The 23,032-nt window shown below is 38.4% G+C and overlaps 1 protein-coding gene across 7 annotated transcripts in view; it reads left to right on the top strand.

Moving 5' to 3' along the window:
* Nucleotides 1–23,032, top strand: part of RALYL (RALY RNA binding protein like) — a 708,596-nt gene that overhangs the window by 553,491 nt on the left and 132,073 nt on the right. For all 7 annotated transcript variants that reach the window (XM_060610811.3, XM_060610815.3, XM_060610814.3 and 4 more), the window contains one exon: nucleotides 2,909–2,984. In XM_060610811.3, coding sequence (XP_060466794.1) covers nucleotides 2,909–2,984 — 76 coding nt within the window. The remainder of the gene's footprint in view (nucleotides 1–2,908; nucleotides 2,985–23,032) is intronic.

Below are 23,032 nucleotides of genomic sequence, written 5' to 3' on the forward strand. Positions count from 1 at the left end.
GGTTTTTTTCCAAGTGGTTATTTTGACTTTTTACTCTGTCATGTAAATCTCAGAATTAACTTACCAACTCCACACAGATATAAAAAGAATGTTTGGTGATATTATTGACATTATATGGAATCAATAAATCAACTTCAGGAGAATTGAAATGTTTGTTAAATATCAAGTTTTCTAATTTCTCTATTTATGTGAGGTAACCATAAAATCTTCCAATGTAGTTATATAATTTTCCTTATAAACATCTTTAAAATTTTATAATGCATTTATTCCTAGGTACTTTACTTTTATACTATGTAAATGACATCTTTTAGAATTATATTTTTAAAACATGTATTGCTGTGTAGAGATATGAATTTGAATTGTGTATATTGGCATTGAACCCAAGAAGTTTATTAAACTCTTTTATTAATTGTAATAGTCCATGGATATTTTGGAGTTTTTATGTGGACCCAGTTATTATCAACAGTTATGACAGTTTAATTTCTTCCTTCCCATTTCTGGTACTGTTTTCCTGACTTACTTCATGCACTATGAAATCCAGTACAGTGTGATACAGAATTGGTACTAGTGAATACCTTTCTAAATTTCTTGACATGAGGGGCACCTGGCTGACCCAGGTGGAAGAGCATGCGACTCTAGATCCCAGGGTCATAAGTTTGAGCCCCATGTTGGGTGTAGACATAATATAAAAATTAGCTAATTAAGTAATCAAATACCTTGATGTTAAAGAAAATGTAGCCAATATTTCACTATTAACTATGACATTTACTAGAGAATTTTTTGTGGATATTCCTTATTAGGAAGAAGGATGAAGTTTCCTTTTCTTCTTAGTTAAAGATTTTAACCCATATGGGTACTGAATTCAGTAATTATATGGTTCATACCCTTTAATGTGGGCACTGTCCCCTGTCCCCTCTAATTCACAAGGACATAAAAGCTAAAGCTCAAGTTCTGGTTTCAGTAAATGTCTTCAAGGACTAAGCCAGAGCCAGTCTTCCAATTCCATCTGAGTTCCTTTCCTGCTTTGACTCAGACATAGGCTTCTATGAACTCCTTACTTTTTTACTAGCTCAGTGTTGTACTTTTTAAAAAAGTCTTTTTAACATTTATTCGTTTTTGAGAGACAGAGACAAAGCATGAGCCGGGGAGGGGCAGAGAGAAAGGGAGACACAGAATCTGAAGCAGGCTCCAGTCTCTGAGCTGTCAGCACAGAGCCTGAGGTGGTGTTCGAACTCACGAATGGTGAGATCATGACCTGAGCCGAAGTCAGATGCTTAACCGACTGAGCCAACCAGGCGCCCCTCAATGTTGTATTTTTTAAAAAAGAGATATATTATACAGTTGACCCTTGAACAACATGGGAGTAGGGGTACTGAGCCCCTGTGCAGTCAAAAATTTACACATAATGTTTGACTGCCCCCAGAACTCAACTACTAATAGCCTACTGTTGACTGGAAACCTTACCAATAACATAAACAATAAATACATATATTGTATGTTTCATGTACTCTTGTTACTGTATTCTTACAATGGAAGTAAGCTAGAGAAAAGAGAATGTTAAGAAAATCATAAGGAAGAGAAAATACATTTACAGTACTGTACTATATTTATTGAAAAAAATCTGCATATAAATGGACCTGTGCAGTTCACACCAGTGTTGTTGAAGGGTCAGCTGTATTTTATCTAGAAATTTTGGTTGTTTTCACTGCTGGGTCACTCATTCCTCCCTAATCCTAGTCCTCCCTAGTCCACTGTACAAGAAAGAGAAGTATTCTCCTTCTTTTCTATCAAAATAATGTCAAAAAAAGCAAACATTATTTTGATATATTTGATATAGATTTTCCTTTTTATCATGATTTAGAAATTGTAACTTTATTAAATCTTGGTTTTTATGTGGTTTTCCAAACGTTTATCACCCAACTTTCCAATCCCTTAACAGTTTCACACATTTCTTTAAAACAGAGGTTGGGCAGTTGTATGCAAATACTCTTCTGTCAGGTACTTAAGCATCTTCTTGCCTTATCCTAGAGATTTTATCATGATTTTAGTTCACAAAGGCAAAAGTTGTACTCTCTTCTTCTGACTACCCAGGAACTCTATAACTGCACATTCTAGTTTATGAGTGTGTGTGTTGTATTGTTCCTTCAGTAAGCCTGGTATCCTCTAGAGTTCCACTCTTCTACACGCCTTTTCTACATAGGTGAAAGATATTATCATTTAAATTAATTCCTCTTAAGAACAAAGCTCTGATCCATGCAAATGTGTATGCAAACTGAGACATTTCTAGCAAAAACCCAATTGAGAAGGATGTCTGGGGGGCACCTGGGTGGCTCAGTCCATTAAGCGTCCAACGCTTGATTTCAGCTCAGGCTGTGATCTCTCAGTTCATGGGGTCGAGCCCCACGTCAGGGTCCATGCTGACAGCATGAAACCTGCTTGGGATTCTCTCTTCTCTCTCTCTCTCTCCCTCTTGCTCTCAAAATAGATAAACATTCAAAAAAAAAAAAGGATATTTCATTCTTTCTTCATTTTACTAAGCATTCCTGATTTCTCTACCTCATTCAACATTGTCTTTTTCCATAGTACTTATCACTTTCTAATATGTTATGAATTTTTCTTTTTGTTTTCATTGTTGTTGTTATTGTTGTTGTTGTTGTTGTTTGCCATCTATTTCTTCCCCCAGTAGAAGGTTAGTTTTACAAGGGCATAAATCTAACCTGTTTGGTACATGACATATCTCAAACAGTGCCTGGCCTAAAGTAGATGCTCAGCAAATATTTGTTGAATAAATGAATGGCATATAACATTTGTATAGGCAAATGGCAAAATGAAAAAAAAATCTCATCATTTACTTTTCTCAAGTGGATTAATTTTTACTAATCAGTGCTATATTATTTTTTGCTTTTAGATATCAACATGGCAGGAGAACCCAAACCGTACAGACCAAAACCTGGAAACAAGAGGCCCCTTTCTGCACTTTATAGGTAAGTAAGCAATTTTATGATATATAGTAGTGGAAACTTCTTGCAACTTTAAAAAGCAACATAACCTTATAAGGAATCAAATGTTTTAAAGGACAATCCTTCCTGGCATAAAGTACAACAAAATGCTGACAATCAACATAGAGATATGTCACCCAGGATTGGCAGGGATCTGTACACCTAACCTTCCCATCTCCACTAAAACAACCCCTCTACAAGATATTCCTCATGGGGAATTTCCCTAAGTCCCACCACTTGTAAGAATGATGGCACCAATATTCAGACTCATGCTGTCTGATGCCATACCTTGAGTTCTTTCCACCTGATCATTCAGCCTCTTTTGTCACAAAGTATATGCTCATTTCACCCCTATTTCTCTAAAACAACAAATGTAGTCCTTCCCTTCTCCAAACAGACCTTCCTAATACCTTTAACCTTTCCTAATATACTTGGATCTGAATCAATTTAACATTCTGGTCTTTCTCCTCTCGTTGCCCCAGTTTATCAGTGTCCACATTTATAATCTCAATGCTCAATAGATAAAATTAAACTGTATTTAGCCTCTCTATTGTTCTGTATAAACGTCTATCATGTTAAGTAAAATTCAGTTCATTTGGATAAGAGGACAAGAGTAAGCTCACAGAACTTTTAGTTCTTTAAAAATAGCCACTTTTGGGGGGTGCCTGCGTGGCTCAGTTGGTTGAACTTCTGACTTTGGCCTGGGTCATGATCTCAGTGTTCACAAGTTTGAGCCCTGCTTCAGGCTCTGTGCTGACAGCTCAGAGCCTGAGACCTGTGTCTCCCTCTCTCTCTACCTCTCCCCAGCTCACTCTCTGTCTCTCTTTCTGTCAAAAATAAGTAAAAACAGGGGAATCTACTTGGCTCAGTCGGTTATGTGTCCGACTTCAACTCAGATCATAATCTCGCAGTCTATGGGTTTGAGCCCAGCATCAGACTCAGTGCTGACAACTCAGAGCCTGGAACCTGCTTCAGATTCTATGTCTCCCTCTCTCTCTGCTCTCCCCCACTCACCCCCTGTGTTTGTGTCTCTCTCTCAAAAATAAATAAACATTTAAAAATTTTAAGTAAATACATACATAAATAAAAACATTAAAAAAATTTCTTTAAATAGTGACTTTTGAAAAAAAAATGTTCTGTTGCTAAGCCATATGTCCCACTTCATGAACTTTTGCCATTGGTTTTTGTACTGTTAAGTGCCAATTTTGCATCTCTCTGTTAAATCCCCTTCTGTTAGACTTGGCCAATTGTTCCAAGCTATTGAGATCTCCTGTCATCCAATTTATTTGGTCGTCTCCCACATATGTGTCTTCATTCCATCGGTATCCACATCCAAAGAACTAATGTAAGTGTTGAGCAAGGCCCCCTTTTTTAACCTGATATTATTTGGATAAAGGAGAACTGAGTTCCACTTGTCAAAATTGATTATATCCTAATATAGTACAGTAAGAAGAGTACTCAAAAGATAGCTTGGAGCTGGTTTTTTTCATCTTTGTTCTCTGAGAACTAGCATATCTCCTTCTTTCAGCCACTCACAGCCTCATTTCCCAAGCTGTGAAATAAAAAAGATCAGAATTAAATGAGTGCCAAGGTCCTATCCATGCTAATGCCCCAGGGCTCTCTAATGCATGACCATTAGAAATCATAAAATAGATATTGAAAATATGTCTTAATTGCTCATATTATTTTAGCTATGTGAATTTACTTCATGTAATTTAAAAATCTATATAAAAATGGAAAAGTACAGGCCTTAACAAATTTGATAAATGATCATAAGACAATATTGGTATTAAAGGTCTGAAATGAAGTCACCAGCCAAAGTGAAGTGATACTTTCTGTACCTTGCTTAAGGTAGAGAGGATACCTTTACAAAAAACTGAAAAAATGCAAGTTCTTTTGTGATCAGATTCATTTTTAAATGTATGTATAGAACTGCCTCTAATGTAGAACATTTCAAAAGCCGTATTTTCAATAATTAACAAAACAAACTGTCAGTGGCTTTTTAAATTTTTTCTCATCAAAGAGTTACCACTGTGCAGTGATGTTGATTTTCTGATTTTCCCTGTTCTTGGACTGTTTTTTCTTATGAGAATAGAAGCTTGTGACAAGAAACAGATGTCTTTTTAACTATTATTTCTCTATTACTAAATTACATTGAATTGTGAATTCAAAAGAATCAAAAGCAGAAGTTCATTTAATCTGATATATTGTATACAAATTACATCGGTGGAGAAATGCTTATTTATCCTGTTTTCATCTGTTTACTCAAATGAAGGCTGGGTTGTACTGAAATTACAAAGAGGTAACAAAGGGAACAAAAGAGAGTGGAATGCACGTCTAAGAACACCCTTTTATACACACTTTCTCATTCTTACATAAGCTTAATAATAGTAATAACTCCTTTTTATGTAGACACACTGTATTTTCAGAGTCACTATTTATCTGTTCACCACAAAAGTCCACAAGGTTTGTATTATGAGCCTTGTATTATAAATGAAAAAACTAAGTTTCCAAAACAATAAAGGACTCGCCTGAACTAAGATAACAAGATTAGGAACTGAACACTGGTTTTCAGCCTTCAATTCTAGTGATCTTGCCGCTAGATCACTGCTCCGCATATTTACTCACCTGCCCCTATCTAAGCACAGAGATTATAAAAAGCAGAGATTCCTACCCAGCAAAACTAATAATCACTTACACTGTCCATGATTACCATGACAGCAGGTAGCAAAGGAAAGACTACACTACACAGTATAAAAACCAGAGTTACAACCGATCTCTGTGATCATGGGGTACAAATTTTGAGCTTCAGGTTCTTTATCTCACGTAATAGTTGTAGAATTTTCTTGACAGGATAAAATGAATAGTTGAGGCAAAAGCACCTAATCTTAGTGCAGGGCATATGGTGGCAGCTTGAAAAGAGGTTGTTTCTGCTTTCCTGTTCTTTGTAACTTTGGGTCTCTTATCCATGAAATGAGAAAGCTGGAATAATTTCAATTCTTCGTTTATTTGTTCATTCATTCATACAAGACATATTTATTGTGTGTCTACTATAGTTTAGGCACTGTGGTCACTGCTTTTCAAGGCAAATGACATAGCAAATGCCAAGGCCACAAGGCAAGGAGAAAGCAAAATTAAATAAAAATAAATTATTTTTCGGGTTCTCGGTAACCTCTGATTTACCTTCATGCCCTAAACTGTTATGTCTCCAGATCTCTTTGCCCTGTTGGGGATGTAAATGATTTGCTATCAGACTTTCTCCTTCACCCGCATCCATTTTATCTCTGTCATGAACCGCAAAGTAGTATTTACATGGAATACACACTGAGGGATAACTTTGTTATTTCTTTTTTATATTTTTTTACATTTATTTATTTATTGAGAGACATAGAGAGACAGAGCACAAGTTGGGGAGGGGCAGAGAGAGAAGGAGACACAGAATCTGAAGCAAGCTCCAGGCTCTGAGCTGTCAGCACAGAGCCCAATGTGGGACTCGAACTCACGAACTGCGAGATCATGACCTGAGCTGAAGTCGGACGCTTAACCGACTGAACCACCCAGGAGCCCCTAACCTTGTTACTTCTTTTAACAGGATTTTCAGTTTAGCCAGACAGCCTTCACCAAGCATTTATCATGTGCTGAATTAACATAGTATACGTGGAAGCCACAAAAAAATTTAAAAACATACTAAAGCCTTAAAATATTTACTGTGGTATTCATGAGTTAAATGTACACACAAAGAAGGAACATAAATGAAGTATACATACAGTTCTATAAGAAAACAAATGAGAGAGTAACTGATCCTGCCTAAGGGGAGGGGAGGAGGAAGTCTGAGTGACATTTGATCAGAATTCTGAGCAATCAGGCATTCACTCATAGGCAAAGAGAAAGAGAGCATGCTGGCAAAAGAAAATGTGACCAGGGAATAGACACAGAGTTAAAGAAGAGCATCTCATGGTGAGAACTAGTATAGTCTACTTGGTGAAGGCAAAGAACGGATAACTGGAATGCTATGGGGCTCAGGCTGTCAGGATCTTAATATGCCTGCTTATCAGATTAAGGAGATTCAGCTTTTATTCTACAGGCAACAAGGAGCCATTTGAATATGGTGAGCAATTGGCAATGGGATGGAAGGATGAGTGAGTCACAAATATGGCCAAGATTTCCAGCTTAGACAAGTGAGGGGATGATCACATGAGTCTGATAGAAGACATAAGAAAGACATGAGAAGCCCCAGCAGGCTCAGATGTAAGGTTGGGGAAAGGAAGGAAAAGAAATTATTTCAGTCTTCTACAGGAATTCATAAAGATAGACAATTCATTAAAATAGCACTTGTAATAAAAATGTCTCCCATTAGAGGCTATTTGTAAATGAAACGTAATTAATCATGTGTGAACATTCCATAAATATTGGACTTAGTCCTAATGGTGAATAGCAAATCCATTCTCTAGGGAAAATATTGTGACTTTTAATAAATTGCTGCTTCGAATGTGCTATGTACATTACACAGTATCTATGGTGCTCTACAATAAAATCCTCCCCCAGGAAGCGAGTTTCCCAGCATGCCAAGTTCCAATTAATGCTAAATAATAGCTAAATGAGAATAATTGTATGATGGTTTTGTTTCTGCTTGTAAAGGAGACAGACCTTTCCTCTCTGATGTGAGTAAAACTGCCAACCAGAGAACAAAGATACTACTTATCATAGCTGACCAAGTACAGGTTTTCATTCACCTAGAGGCAGCCCTCCCAGTCACAGGGAGCACAAGGCAGTGAGACACATAAAACACAGTGTCATCCCATTCATTGCATGGATATTACTAGGTATCATTCCTAAATATGGCTTTATGGTTATTATACAGATGCCTTTCTTAGCAACCTTCCCACCTCACAGAGACGACCATGGACATCCAGATTGTCACTGCAAGTAACTTTAAGGCTCCCTTAAGATTGTCTTAGGATGACCTATAGAATTACCATTTTAAGATCACCACAATTAGTGGCGATAACATGAATGCAGGTTATATTATAGGACTTTCAATGACCAAAACACTTTCAGAGTCTGGGCCAAGTAAGGTGACTCTGCAGCAAAATTTCTCTGGTGATTTGTTTACCACTTGACCTACGTGAGTTCTGTTACCATCCTCATGGCCACTCTGGCACAACATAGAGAAGAGGGACCTTCAGGTGACCCAAAATGTTCCCTAGGACCTTGAAATGAAATCAAATGAAATGAAAGCAATAGAGGCTAATTTCACCCAATGCAAAATAGCAAAAAATCAATATGGAGGAAAAGCATCCTGGATATCTCCACTTCACTGACTTGCTCTGTTTGCTGAGGAATGTTTACCAGTTAGCTATTGGTTATTTTATTTATTTTCTGTCTCCTTTTATACTATCAAGGATAATACACATACATTTTCAGAAGCTTAATACTTTCAGTATCAGCGTCTCCCTTTGCACTGGTAAAGGCTTCCATTTCACCTACCTACTCCGGTGGGCCCACGCGGAAAGCCATCTAGGAATGGACTCTGTGGTTTTTAAATGGAATGTGAGGAGGACAGGGAAGTGTTCCTCTCACCCCCTGTGCTGATGCCTTTGCCCTTTTAAAATGGACACAAGCCCCAGCACTGACATGCCTACAAGCTTCAACTTGAAATTAAGTTGTCGCTGGGTCTATGTAGCAATCGCAGTCTCTTTTAGCTCCTGATTCAGTCTTGGGCAATCAAATTACTGGCAAGGAAAAGTGTGGTCGCAAATATGCACAAGAGAAAAAAAAAGTCCACTTCTAAAACTCAAAGCTGAATATATATATATATATATATATATATATATATATCGCTTCTCGGCCTTTTGGCTAAGATCAAGTGTGTATATATATATATATATATATATGTAATTGAAGGTGAGTTCTCTTCAATTCACACTTCTCAAGCGAACATGAAATGCTGTTGAACCAGAAAAGGTCCCCAGTACTTACTTTGTGGATGGCTTAAAACTGTGCAGATGTTTTACGTGAGTATGTTTGGTGGAAATGGTGTCAGACAGGACTGCCTCCTAAAACTGGCTCAGCAATTTCAGTGACGTGAACTCCGTCTCTTCTTCATTTGCTTCTTTATCTGCTTGAAGGAGGAATAAAAGTTTCCTGAAAGATGACATATTTAAGGACTGGAACTGTTATAGATGCTCTACAAATTTTAGTGATTCTCATTGTTATGATTATTCAAAGAGAAAGATCTATGATCAATTATTTTAAGAAGTTATCTTAAAGGAGCCTTGAGCTATGATGATGTTGCTAAAATCCATACAGTCAGCTAAATAGGTTAACAGTTTCTATAACCGCCTAAAAAGATACTTTTGGGGGGAGAAAAAGATTATGCTAATTTATAGTATGTCCCTCATATTTCGATATTAAACAAATGTAAGTTATAAACCTTTTAATTTAAAACATTTATAGAAATACGGGCATAATGCCCATGTAAATAGTTCTGCTACAGGCTGTTTTCTGCTAGGTGAAGGAATGGCCTGTTTGCAGTCTTTTGTGAGTTTTTAATGCATAAAGATCCATGAATAAATACCTTCTTGCACATGGGAAGAACACAGTAACTGTAAAGGGAGACTAGATGGTATAATTCCTTAGAGAATCCGTAACTAAGGCTTTTTGAAAGAGTATGATTCTATTTGTTTGATTTCAGATAACTTATGATAAAATCAAAGGAAGCAAAATCATGCAACCAATTTTAAAAAGAGGTTAATAATAAGAATCAAGAATTAGGTGGGAATTGGGGTGGGGTGTGGCAGATAGGATCAAGCAAATTATACTTAGAAAACTTATGCAATAATAAGGTATTACAAGTGAGCATCGAACTTAGTTATGGGATTCCTGGCAGTCAAAGAGAAAAGGGATGCATGATAATTTATGTAACCATCTATTAAAAGCAAGTACTCCAATTTGTGATAAGAAACTTTTTCCATAACTCTCCCTTCTCAGAAAAACTTATCACATATGAAAGTATCTAAACAGCTTGGTAGATACTACCCTCAGAACTAGTTATACAATAAACACACACATACACACTCATGCACATGAAATATTTTTCAATTAATGGTACTTTCCTCATGAAGTCTGTCAATAACAACACAGACTTTTTTTCTGCTTCTCACAAGGCAGTTTACCATCCTTTGACAAATTGCATGAAAGTCAAAAACAGTGATGTTCCAAGATGGCTAGATTTACAGAGCAGCCTGGATTCACATTACCCGTATTAGCTGCATGTGAGGAGGAGACAGAAAGCAAGAGAGGCTGACTACTTAGTTAGTTTACTTACGCAGCCCCAAGGACCAGAAGAAAAAGACAATGCTTGGTTGTTTACAACTTTTCGCTCAAGTGCCTCTTGATCTGTTACTTAATACTCCTCTAGGATGGGGAGAAATGGAAAAAGAATGGGAAACTTAGCATGGGATAGAAGGGGCTGAAATTTCACCTCTTCCTCACAGCTAGCAGGTACAAATGAAGAAATGCAACTCTTTTCTTCTAGCCACAATTTTACTGTACTTTAGAAGCTACAACCGGTCCTGAAATAGTTGCTTTCTTTCATTTGTGAAGACAGGATTTTCTGTTGAACCCAAGCCTCCTTACCAGGACGCAAGTGTTATGGCCTTTTATGCTGTATGCTCTTTGTGTCTATGTTTGTGCTCTTCTTGCTTTGCATAATGGGGTATTAAAGTTAGAGCACCAGCAGAAGCGCCACTGGTCTCCACGAAGCATAGGAGGATGGTGGTCACCTCTCATTGTTGGGTCAATGCAGAAGTGCTCTCTGCCTGGGAGGAAGGTGCTCTCTGGATTTTATCTTCCAAAAGACAATGTTTTTCTTGTTCACAAGATGAAATGTCTTCACTGTCAGTGCTGATTTCATATGTTTTCATCATTTTATTTTTTTGGTCATTATCTTTAGATCTAGTGACCTCTTATTTGAGGATGGCCCTTGGTAGAGAGAATTTGGGTCCCTGAGCTTCCAACCTAAGATAATTGAAATTGATTGTTTTTCATTTCAAAGGTTATTTATTTGCTTTGTTTGCCCACCAAGGGCTCATGTCTCATCTGCCTTCTCAATCTACATATTAAGTTCAAAATTCCAGGATATATTTCCTTTTCCTCAAGACTACATGTAAGGATCATAAAAGAAATTGAAATGTGTCTGAAGTCCTACTTTTAAACAAATCAAAAAGTAAAACATCTTTAGTGTGGGAATGGTACCCTCCTTTTACACTGTTGTTAATGTAATTTAAAAAAAAAAAATCTTTTCCCAACCCAGAAATCCTTTCCACATAGTTCATAAAGAAGGAAAACACTTTTCTTCTTAAATGAACACCCAGAATGTGATGCACATCACAGATAATCTGCTAAGAGTTCACAAAAACAGAAAGAAATCTCACCCTTTAATATAGCAAAGCAGACATAACCCATTCTATGCATGTTCTCAAGATAGATAATAGCTAATCCTCAAGTAAGAGGACTTGAAAGCACTATTTGTCATGCGTAGTTCATCATAAAGTCATCTGTAAATGGGGTGACCATCTGTGTTAACTAATTGGCAGTTGGCTTTATCCAGACAAAAATTAAACTTCTCATATCTTTATGACAGGTAGTTTTGCAACCACAAACACCAAAGTTAGATTCCTACCCTCCCAGAAACTGGAAGATAGAGGTTCTATATTTTTTGATGCTTACCTTTCAAAGAGATGGCTCCCATGTCCTCAAAAAAAGATATGCCTAGGTCATACAGACCTATCTAGTTTTCAAAGGAATTTACATACATTTCAAAGAAGGAAGAACCCCTTTGCAATGACAAATTTTCTTTTTTTTTCCACTCTTTTTTTTAATATAATTTATTGTCAAGTTGGCTTACATACGACACCCAGTGCTCATCCCAACAAGTGCCTTCCTCAATGCCCATCACCCACTTTCCCCTCTCCCCAAAGCAGTGACAAATTTTCTAAATTAAATGCTCAAAGAAAAAGAAGGGAAGGGAAATATTTTCCCTAATTTTAAAGAGGGAGTTTTAAATTTCTAGGGTTTTGTCCCATTTTTCTTTTTTTTTTTAAGTTTATTATTTGTTTTGAGAGAGACAGAGGGGGAGAAGCAGAGAGAGAGAGAAAGAGAGAGAGAGAGGCAGACAGACAGACAGAGAATCCCAAGCAGGCTCTGCACTGTCAGCACAAAGCCTGATGCTGGGCTTTAACCCATGAACAGTGAGATCGTGACCTGAGCCAAAAGCAAGAATCAGACAATCAACTAAGCCAGTGAAGTGCCCCTGTCCCATTTTTCTTAAAGTACAATTGAGAGTGATATTTATGGACTTGCTTGTGTCAAGATTGATGGGAATTTCTTTATATTATGTCCATTCCTGAGAAGTTAGTGCTCTGTACCACCTCACTGACTGCTCCTCTGTGCAAGGGCTTCTACCATAGCATTCCCATCACACATGCAAGGATGCTTTGTGACCATACGGACTGCTTATCTTGTAAATAAGAAAAAAAATAGTGAGAAGAGAAGTGTCATGAGGTAGAAGAAAGTCTGAGTACATACAAAATGGGGAGACGAGAAAAGATGAAATGAATATTCACAATCTAGATGGATAGGACTGAAGTAATGAGAAGCCAAACAGCTTGTTGGCTTCTGTCATCTTTTCTCACTTTTATAAGGTAAATGATTTTAAAATCACGTATTAGTATTTTATAAACATAATTTTTTCATCTTTATAAAAATGTATTTTCTCCTGGTCAATTAAAGTTTGAGAATACTTATCACAAATTATAAACTAATAGAAAATGTTGTTATAAAAAGATTTTTTATTTTTAATTGAGAGAGAAAGCATGTGTGAGTGGAGGAAAGGGGCAGAGAGAGAGAGAGAGAGAGAGAGAGAGAGAGAATCCTAAGCAAGCTCCACACTCAGCGTGGAGCCCAACACGGGGCTCAATCCCATGATCCTACGATTGACCTGAGCCAAAATCAAGAGTTAGATACTTAACTGACTGAGCCACCCAAGCGGCCCTAGAAAGATATTTTAAAGTTTTAATTATGAACAAGTTTTGCACTGTAAAAAAAAAATGAAGTTTATAAGTTTATTAACTTTGTTTGGCTTTAAATATATTAATTAGAAAACAGTCCACAAATTTTCTTATAAAAATTACATAAACTAAATGCAAGAATAATTCTCCCAAGTTGAGTTATAAGTGCTTAAAAGCAAATCCTGAAATGTCCCTTTTTTTTGATGCTTCGAAAGATGAGGGCAAAAACAACAGCATAGTCTCACTAGATCATGAGTTAGCCATGTGTGATGAACGCTTCTCAGAAAAATTGTTCTTTTGGAAACTAACTCTATTAAACTTTCAAAATTTCTTTCTAGTGGAATTATAGCACAATTAAGAATTCAACTTTATTGGTATTGTTACATATCAGAATATTTAGGGTACAAGGGGATCTTCTTCCAAACCCAGACAGTGACACACTCTTCATTTATGTTTAGCGTATGGTGGAATAAAAGGACAAGGGGGTTGCTCTGAGTTAAACATATTACATTGCAAATGAAACTGCAGTGTTTCATGGTTTACACTTTAATATTTGTTTGAAGTATCTTCTGCTTCTATGTCAGAATCACTCGTTCTGAAAAGATATCCATGGTCATTAGAAGGAGCACTGTGTTGGAATTTAGGAAACCTGCAACCACATCATGTATCTGCTACTACCTGCCCATGCCAGCAAGGTGATTATAAGCAATACAACCTCTTTTAAGTCTAACTTTTTTATAACATGAAGGAATCGAGTTAAACTGTTTCTTCGTTGATTCCCATTTCTAGCACTCTGGTATTCTGCTGTTTATTTTTGAATCCAGAAACAAAAGCCTTTATTATCAAGTTTGTTCATGTTTTTCCTTCAAACCCCATCCAGTATCTTAAAGTATTCATATCTTTTGACTAGGCAATTCCATTTCCAGAAGTATATCTAAGAAAATAATTCTAAATATTTAAATAACTAAAAATATGTGAAATTATCCTTAAGATGTTCTTTGCAGTTTTATTTAAAATATTGAGTAATCTGATCCAGCCAAAATGTTGTACAATAATGGGTATGGCACATCCATTAGATGGAATGTTCATGAGTTGTTCATACTGACATGGGAAAAATTTAAGATTTGAGTAGAAAAACCAGCAAAGCAAAATTATATAAACAGCATATAATTATGTAAGCATCATATATAAGCAGAAAACCAAAACTATTTAATAAATGAAACAAACATGCAGAGAAAAAAATGAAGATCAAATATTAGCTGTACTTCTTTGAATAGGAAGGATATGAGTGATATTTTTCTTGTAACTTTAGTACCTAATGCAAATTTTCTTTAATGAGAATTTTATAACCAAAAGAAAAAGAGAGAGAGAGAGAGATTTAAAAGCCAGATTTTCCAAGTGTATATGATAAACATCACACAAAAACACACAACAGGCAACAATGAGGATTTTTTGTGCTTACTGTTGTACAAAAACCAATTCAATAGGTATAGCCCTTCATCCTTGGAACTACACTTCTTTAGTTACCGTGGTTATTAGAAAAGTTAGTATTCTAAAAAAGGCAACTTCATTAGCATTCAGCGCAGGCCAACAGCCTAGTGGGGTGGAGCAGTTAACTGCCAGGGCTGACTGCCGGAAGTGGCCTGTCAGTGCCACGATGGGATTAGGAGCTCAGCGTACAGCGGGGGGAGTGTAAGGAGCAGGGTGCAAGGAGAGCTGCTGAAGTCATCTAATCTTCAAAAATGAAAAGTCAAAATTTATGAGCCCTTAAGTAATGCAATAAAATAAGTAATCAGGAATGCGTAGTGATGGCATTTCTTCTGACTACAGATTAGTGAGCCAGTAGTAAGACAATGGCGCTTGCCAGACAATAACTGTCCCTCTGTATTTAAAGCTATAATTCAGTCGCTTTGCTGCTGTCGATGCTTTGAAAGGGCATCGTGTATGTGAGCTACAAATAGTAACAGAATAGTTTGGAATAAAGCCCAGGTTTTGTCCTTTAGTATACAGAACATGGGACATGACAATAAAAGAGGGGACAGGTTCTGTGTTCCAAACTCTTAACAGAGAGAATCAATGAGTACAGGAGAACCAATGGTAATGAGTCTGAGTATGGTAAATGTATCAGAGTGTATGTATCAAGAAGGGGAAAAAGAGGTAGAGGATGACCCACAGATAACAGATAATCAGGTCTAAAATAGCATTTGGAGTCAGACTGCTTAGCAACTCTTAACAAAACTATTCACAGCATCAGGGTGGAGACATTAACATGATATTATGAGAATTCTAGAAGAATTGAAGTCAAATTGTAACCGCTGATTTCTTGATTTGCTGAAGATTGTCTTTTTCTCCTTTTATTTTTTTTACTCTTTACTACCTAAACTCAAGATAATGAATCTCATGTTTTAAGTGTTTAGAAAGAAAAATTACATAACCAGTATTTGAAAAGATGGGCTAAATTAGGTCAAAAAAAGTTGAAACACATGGCACGAAAAAACTTAAAGAGATTATGAAAGAAGTAAGTAATATTAGGCATCCACTTAACTGAAAAATAAAATATATTATTTTTAAAAATGTAATGCTGAGTAAACAAAAAGCAAGAAAGAACAGCTTTATGCAGGCAGGCAATAATTAGACAATTAGTAATTAGACAGTACTTAGACATTGTCTACCAACACAAATTGGTAAAGAGAAATGAAGGACTTCACGTGAGGTCAGCCCTGAGAGTCTTTTGAGAAATGATAGAGACTTGGAGAAGAATTTCTGATATCAGCAATTTGAATGAACCACACCATCTCCAGCCTGGAAGGATAACTTATCTCTAAGCCTCTATTAACAGACCTGACTGAGGGGTGCCTGGGTGGCTCAGTGGTCAGTGGGTCCGACTTCAGCTCAGGTCATGATCTCATGGTTCATGAGTTAGAGCCCCGTGTTGGGCTCTGTGTTGAGAGCTCAGAGCCTGGAGCCTGCTTCAGATTCTGTGTCTCCCTCTCTCTCTGCCCCTCCCCCACTCGTGCTCTGTCTCTCTCTAGCTCTCTCAAAAACAAACATTAAAAAAAATTTTTTTAAAGAAAACAGACCCAATTCATGGATTTACCAAATTCAGCCTACATTGGAGATTCTCAGTGGATTTAGTGGAGGAGAAGGAAACATAGAATCACTAATCCAGTTGTTTATCAATTATTAAGCACCAACTGAACAATGTCCAGGGCACTGAGTATACATTAGTTAACAAAATGGACCAAACTCCTTGACCTTACCTTCAAGTGTGAGGTAAATGATAATAAACAAAAATCAATAATTAACTTAAGCTCTATGTTAGAAAGCAGAAGGTGTTATGGAAAAAGTAAAACAAGGCAAGAGGGATAGGGGTGGGAAGGTGAGAAGTGATCCGATTTTGAACAGGGTGGGGAGTGAAGACCAGCTGAGAAGGTGATATTTCAGCAAAGACTTGAAGAAGGTGAGGAGCAGGTAAGGTTTCCCCTGAGGGGAAAGCATTCTGGGGAGAGGGATGATCAGCACTAAGTCCTTAAAGCAAAAGCACACCCAACTATTAATAAAAAGCAAAAGAGCCAATGTTTCTGGAGTAGAATTGAGCAAAGCTGAGGGCCGGGGGGAGGTGAGAGGAGAAGGCAGAGATGAAGTGAGGGTGCCAAATCCTGTAAAGCCTCGCGGACCACTCAAGTACTTTGGCTTTCACTCTGAGTGAAATGGAGAGCCTTTGGGAGATTTTAAACAAAGGATTACCATGGCAGCCTTAAATTTCTGAAAAGTCACTTTAGCTCTTTGTTGACAATAGGTTATGAAAGAACAAGGGAGGAATGTGGGAAAACACGCAAAAGATTATAATGATTCAAAGTGGTAACCGCTGAGATGAAAACAGCAGTTATATCGTGGATATATTTTGAAAGTGGAGCCAGCAAACTTACAGATTGGATGTGGACTGTGAGAGAAGGAACAAAGGCAAGGATATTATTATCTACTGCTGGGGAAAATTTACTGGCTTAAGAAACTTATTTTTTGTCATATTCGGCAATCTGGCATGGGTTCGGTCGAGCGATTCTGCTCTATGTGATGTCCAAATGGCTTCTGTGCTTACATATCTGGTGCTTCAGCTGGGGCTGGCTAGAACAGCTGTGGTGACTGAGCATCTTTCTCCACATGGTCTCTCCATGTGGTGAGCTTAAGCTTTATTATGGCGCCATGGTCTCAGGGTAATCAGTTTTACATAGTGACTGAGTTCAAGAAGGAGGAAGAAGCTGCCTGTCCTCTTAAAACCTAGGTTGGAAATTCCGCAGTGTTACATCTGCCATGTTATATTTAGAAGAGCAAGGTATAAGGCCAGTTCACGTATAAGATGAGGGGACATAGACTCCAGATCTTAATGGGTGGAAGGAAAAATTGATAATGAGCAGACTATCTACCATGGAAACCCCCATGGTTTTTGGACTGAGCATCTGAACATATGAAATTACAATTAAGTGAGATGAGCAATACTCAAGGCAGAGATCGAAGTCGGCCAAGGTAGGCAGTAGAGATTAGGAGTTTAGTTTTTTGTTAAAGTGGTGATACCTATCAGATATCTAAGTGAAAATGTCAAGTGAGCAGTTGAATACATAATCTGGAGTTCAAGCAGAGGTCTAAGCTGGATGTGCACATTTGTGATTCATCACTGTGTAGATGGCATTCAGAACCATGAGACTGGATGAGAACAAACACCAAAGGGGTAATTAATGATAGAAAAGAGAGTAATTCCAGGGACTGAGCTCAAGAACACACTGATATTTGAAGTCAGGATCTAGCAAAGGTGACTCAAAAGAAACAACTGGTGAGGTTGACTAAGTGGTATGAAACTCGGTGACGAAGTCCTCAGGGAGAAGGAATCAGTTGGGTGAAATGTTCTTCGGTGTTCGTGATAACTAACGATTTACCACTAGACTCAGCACTGTGGAGACTGCTGGAAGCCAAAAAGGATATATCCACCAGGTCTAAGGTCCCGGCTCAGTCCTGCATAGTTGACTCAGGGAGCAGCCCAGAAACAGATGGGACCTGGAATTATAAACCCAAGCTTTTGTACAAGAGCTCTAGCTGCCAGGTTAGAGCGACACTAACATGATGCCAAGATGCACCCCTGCCAGTCAGGTGGAGCTTTCTACACAATCCAGGAAGAGGTAATATTAAGTACTCTAGGCACATGATTGGCATCACCCAATTTTGTCAGCATGTGGCATTCGAGGTCATTAAATTCTGAAATTTGGTGCCAGGAGTTCATGTTTTCAAAGATCCGAGGGGAAAAAACCTCTGGGTCTGAGAGAGGTTGAGGGTACCGAGAAGGGAGATTAATCTGCAAGACAAGTTCGTCACTGGGAAGAGGGCAGCAACACAGTTAAGCAGAACATGCAGAGATGAACTGTTGTTTCCCATGCCCGTATCAGACGTCAGCTACAGCTTGGGTTGAATTGGTTTCAAGCATTTTACTAAGAGAAGGCAGAGGAGACGCTGAGGCTGCATCTCGGAGCTGAATGGGTCTGAGAGTGGGGGACACAGAGGAAGCATGGGGACTGGAGGGAGGGCTTGAGGGACGTGAGACAAAAGCCAACTGCTCATCTCAACCAGCAGGGGACTGGCCTGCAAAGGTGTGTTTTATGTCTTTTAGCAGCAATCACACTCTGTACAACTTACTCTGACAGGCAATCGAAAGACTGTACAGCATTGTATTGCCTCTGATCTCTTCATTTAAAATGGAGTAGAAAGATAAATGACATCATAAGGCTGCAAAAAAAAGCAGGACTGAGGATGGAGATTTGAAACTGGATAACTCTGTGACTGATTACCTGCTTTGCCCGTCCGTGCTCTTGGCAGACACACAGTTTAATAGTTATTAGCAAGTAACTAAATAAAACATTGAAAGAGACAGATGAGCAGCCAATGGTTGGTTTTTCTTAAATCTACTTCCTTTCACTACCTAGGTTTGGAACTGAGATAAGCAAATCATCCAACATGAAAATAACTGAATTTGCAAGTATCTCTCTCTTTTTTTTTAAGCTTACTTATTTTTGAGAGAGAGAGAGAAGAGAGAGAGAGAGAGAGAACCAACAGGGGAGGGGCAGCAAAAGAGAGGGAAGAGTATCCAAAGAGGCTCTATGCTGACAGCAGAGAGCCCAATGTAGGGCTCAAACTCAGGAACCATGAGATCGTGACCTGAGCTGAAGACAGATGCTTAACTGAGCCTCCCAGGCGCCCCTGAAAATATCTCTTTTCAGAAAATATTTTTTTCTTATTTGAATGGAAAGCTCCATGCACTTGTATGCACTCCTTTCCAGTGTGAGGTGTGGTGAGGTTAATTCTGGAATCAGAGTAAAACAAGGGTGAGAGTCTATACTCTCTGCCTTGGCCAAATATCTTACTACTCCTACCTCTAGCCCTACCCCTGGGCTATTGGAGTAAGCGCTTCAAGCCTCCCAGGAGAATCTGCCAATAGTTAATCTTTCTTGCCTTGAGGATCTTCTCTATACCTCATGTCCGTTCCCCTCGCTGCAGCTCAATCCTCCCAGCAGCGTTGTGAAGCTGCACTGCAGCCTGTGCGGGGACATGAGCCTTGCGGCCTCAATTTCCAAAATGGCAAAAGTCAGGACCGTGCGTGCCAAAACTGCCCCTGAGATTCTTGGTTGATACCACAGCCATCCATTAACCTGTCCCTGGAGTTAGGAGCACAGATGGTGGGAACTGCAAATGGAACTTACCAAGAGGTCTGATGATAGCTCTAAGCAGAAATTTCAATTGAGCATGAAAGCCCTTGTAAAAAGGTATCACGGGAAATTGAGGGGAAAGCTGTTTTTTACTCCAGAGAAATGGAATCCATTGTAGACAGATCTCACTGCAGGAGTGAATAGCATGTCAAATTAAAAATATCAGCTATTATCGTTATGAGGCATTAAGTATACACTATTATTTGTACACATTGGCATATGGGCTCTACGTCCAGAAACCTGGGTCCCACTGCAGGCTTTATACCTCTTTATTCCTTTTTATAAGTTTGAGCAAATTTCTGTACCTTCTATTCGCACAGAGTTGGTAAATACATATTCGCACACCATTCTTCTCCTTTCCTTTTATGTTTCTGTGGCAGACATAGGTTAATTACAACCCTCTTACAGCCAGAGGCCTGAATGGGTTTTAGAATCCTTATCAACACCTTGTTCCCAGCAGCCACCATCAATTAGTCAGAATTGACACAAAAATTAAAACTTATTTGACCTCTCAGCTTTAGAGCATAGAAGCTTTTAAGGAAATGATTGCTCCCGCTCTTAGCCATCTCAGACCATCCCCTCACAGCCTCACCCAGAGCCCTGCTTTGCCTCAGATTTCTCAGTGCAGTTGACAGGACACCATAAAAGGCTATACTTGGGATAACCCTTGTGCATCTGTTACAACACTACGCCCCGGTAAGAGCCACACCTGGGAACAGGCTATGGTTGGCACGAGAATGCACTGTGAGTGCCTGCTCATGGTCCGGAGACAAAAATGTCTGGAACTCTTGTTCCACCAAAGACACTCATGGTTGAGTCGTACTCAGACTTCCTCAGGCAGGGGGAGGTGAGGAGGTTGGTGCCTGTACAGACCAGTGCTTCTTCCCATGCCACGCACCAATATAGTGTGTCCTTCCTGACAAGCTTATTGCTCCCCAGACAAGAGCTTCTAGGCATCTAAGCCCTGGTGGGCCAGCACAGAAACCTGGGCTGCTTTTGCTTCTGTTTTTTCTCTTTAAGTGAGGAGAGGAGAAGAGCCAAGGTAAGTACTACACACAGATTCTGATTTTTACTGGCTGTCAGAGAATTCACCTACAGTCACCTCTGAGTATCCTGCTCCTATTACATAAAGAAGACTCTTGCTTGCTTTTTAATTTTCTGGCAGTAGATGAATTTTTAAGAATACTGATAGAATCGTGTTATATTTTAGTATGTAAAATGTTCAGTAAAGGAAGACGTCTATGAATCAGTTTACAAGTGCTTGTCTTTGATCAAAATCGTCATCTTTTGCTCCAATTTAATCATTTACCTTGAAAAAAAAAAAGCCTGTTTAAATCATAAGGCCTTGGAATGATGAAAATGTCATGTAGATGTGTTTAGATTACAAATGGTTGATGATGAAATGTAAACTTTAAATATCAAAGTAAGATTCCTATAATTCAAAAAATGCTATTAAGCTGTTCATAACATGGCATGTCAAATCATTCCATAAATAATAAGCAATCTGTTAGCTAAGCATTAACTCACAATGACATGGACCACCATGGTGTCCCTTTCTGAACTTGGCATCTATACACCTAGAGGCCTGTTAGTGAGCCTAGGTATCTCTCCTCGATCCTTTTCTTCCCATTGTACACATTCTCTCTGGGGGCCTCCATTCTCTCCCTCGATGTCCTATGCTAACTCTGTTTTGATGACACGACTCCCAAATCTGTATTTCCAGCACAGAAGTCTTGCCTGCATTCCAGGCATACATGTCCATCTGTTACATACCTTCACCAACATAGCCCCGCGTGATCCGCTGTTATACAACTGCTGCACCAACCTGTTCCCCAGCCTGGACTCCCTATATCTGTTAACTGGCCATGAATCCAGGAACAATCTGAGCACTTGGGGATAAAAAATAATAATAACAATGATGGCAGAAATCTATTAAGTATTTACCTATCCATTTATTTATTTATCTAATTAATTTAGTTATCTATTTCATTACTTACTTATCTAATTCTCACAACAGCCCTAAAAGTTCAGTTTATTTTTACCTCATTTTGCAGATGAGATCATTGAGGCATAAAGAAAAGCGCCTTACTTTTTCAAGGCCACACAGCCAGGAGATGTTAGAGTCAGAACTAGAATCAGGCTGACTGATTCTAGGAACTGTGTCCTTAAGCTCTTTGGAACATCCATCTTAAATGTAGGTCAGGCTTGGGTTGCCATTGCTAAAGAGAATAGATCAGATGGCGGTAAATAGTGTTGCTTCTTGGCAATTTTTACTGCAAAACCATATAAATATCATAGGGGAACATACTTATGAGTCACTTTGGACTCATAAAAAGCCCACCAGTTTTACAAAAACAAGGTAGTTGAAGTCATTTCTGCAAAAACACAATATCTCCCCAAGCACAGGGAGTGAGAAAGCAAGATGCCACCCTGACGGTGAGCATTTGGCTCAGCTTGGCTGGAGCATAGAATTTGTAGGCTGAAGTGGCAGAAGACAAAGCTGGGAAGGAACTAGAACAAGATTTTGAATAAACTTTTACTTATATTACAGGATTTGGACTTTTCTGTGTAGGTGAATCCTGGAAGTAGGGGTGCGGGAGTAAGGCAGGGAAAGTTCATTTGAAAAAATCATTCCTACAAGCCTCCTATGAAGTAGGAATGACTCTAGGTACTTGAAATACAGTGAGTTCCTACTTTCAAGGAGTATACAGTCTTAATAGGGGACTTGTTAAATATACTAGGAATGCTTAATACATCATGATTAGGTGTTACAGGGTGCTATCAGAACAATTATAAAGCACTCCTAACCAACCAATGGTGCTTTATGAGAAAACATTTCCTGGAAGCACTCACAGATGTGTAATGAGGGGAATTACATGATCATATTGCATGATAGTTATTTTAGAAAGATGATTTTGCTAGTAGATATAGCTATTCCAAAGAATACTAAAGAAGGAAGGTGAATGAGGAGGTTTTTCTAATAGCTCACATAAAGGTTGATGATCATTTAAACTGTAATAATAAGAATTAAGAAGTAAGCAAAGAACTAAGAGGACTTTGGGCAGTAGAAACAGCAGAACTAGAGGGTCAACTGAAAGTGTGTGCCATTGGAAGGGAGTTGAAGAGAGAGATTATGATCTTTCTAGTTTGGTCACCTGATTGGCTGATTATGCCATTGAGTTAAGGATGAAGAAGAACAGAATGAGGGAGGCAG

Source organism: Panthera onca, chromosome F2 (genome assembly GCF_046562875.1).
Source record: "Panthera onca isolate mPanOnc1 chromosome F2, mPanOnc1 haplotype 2, whole genome shotgun sequence".
NCBI lineage: Eukaryota > Metazoa > Chordata > Mammalia > Carnivora > Felidae > Panthera > Panthera onca.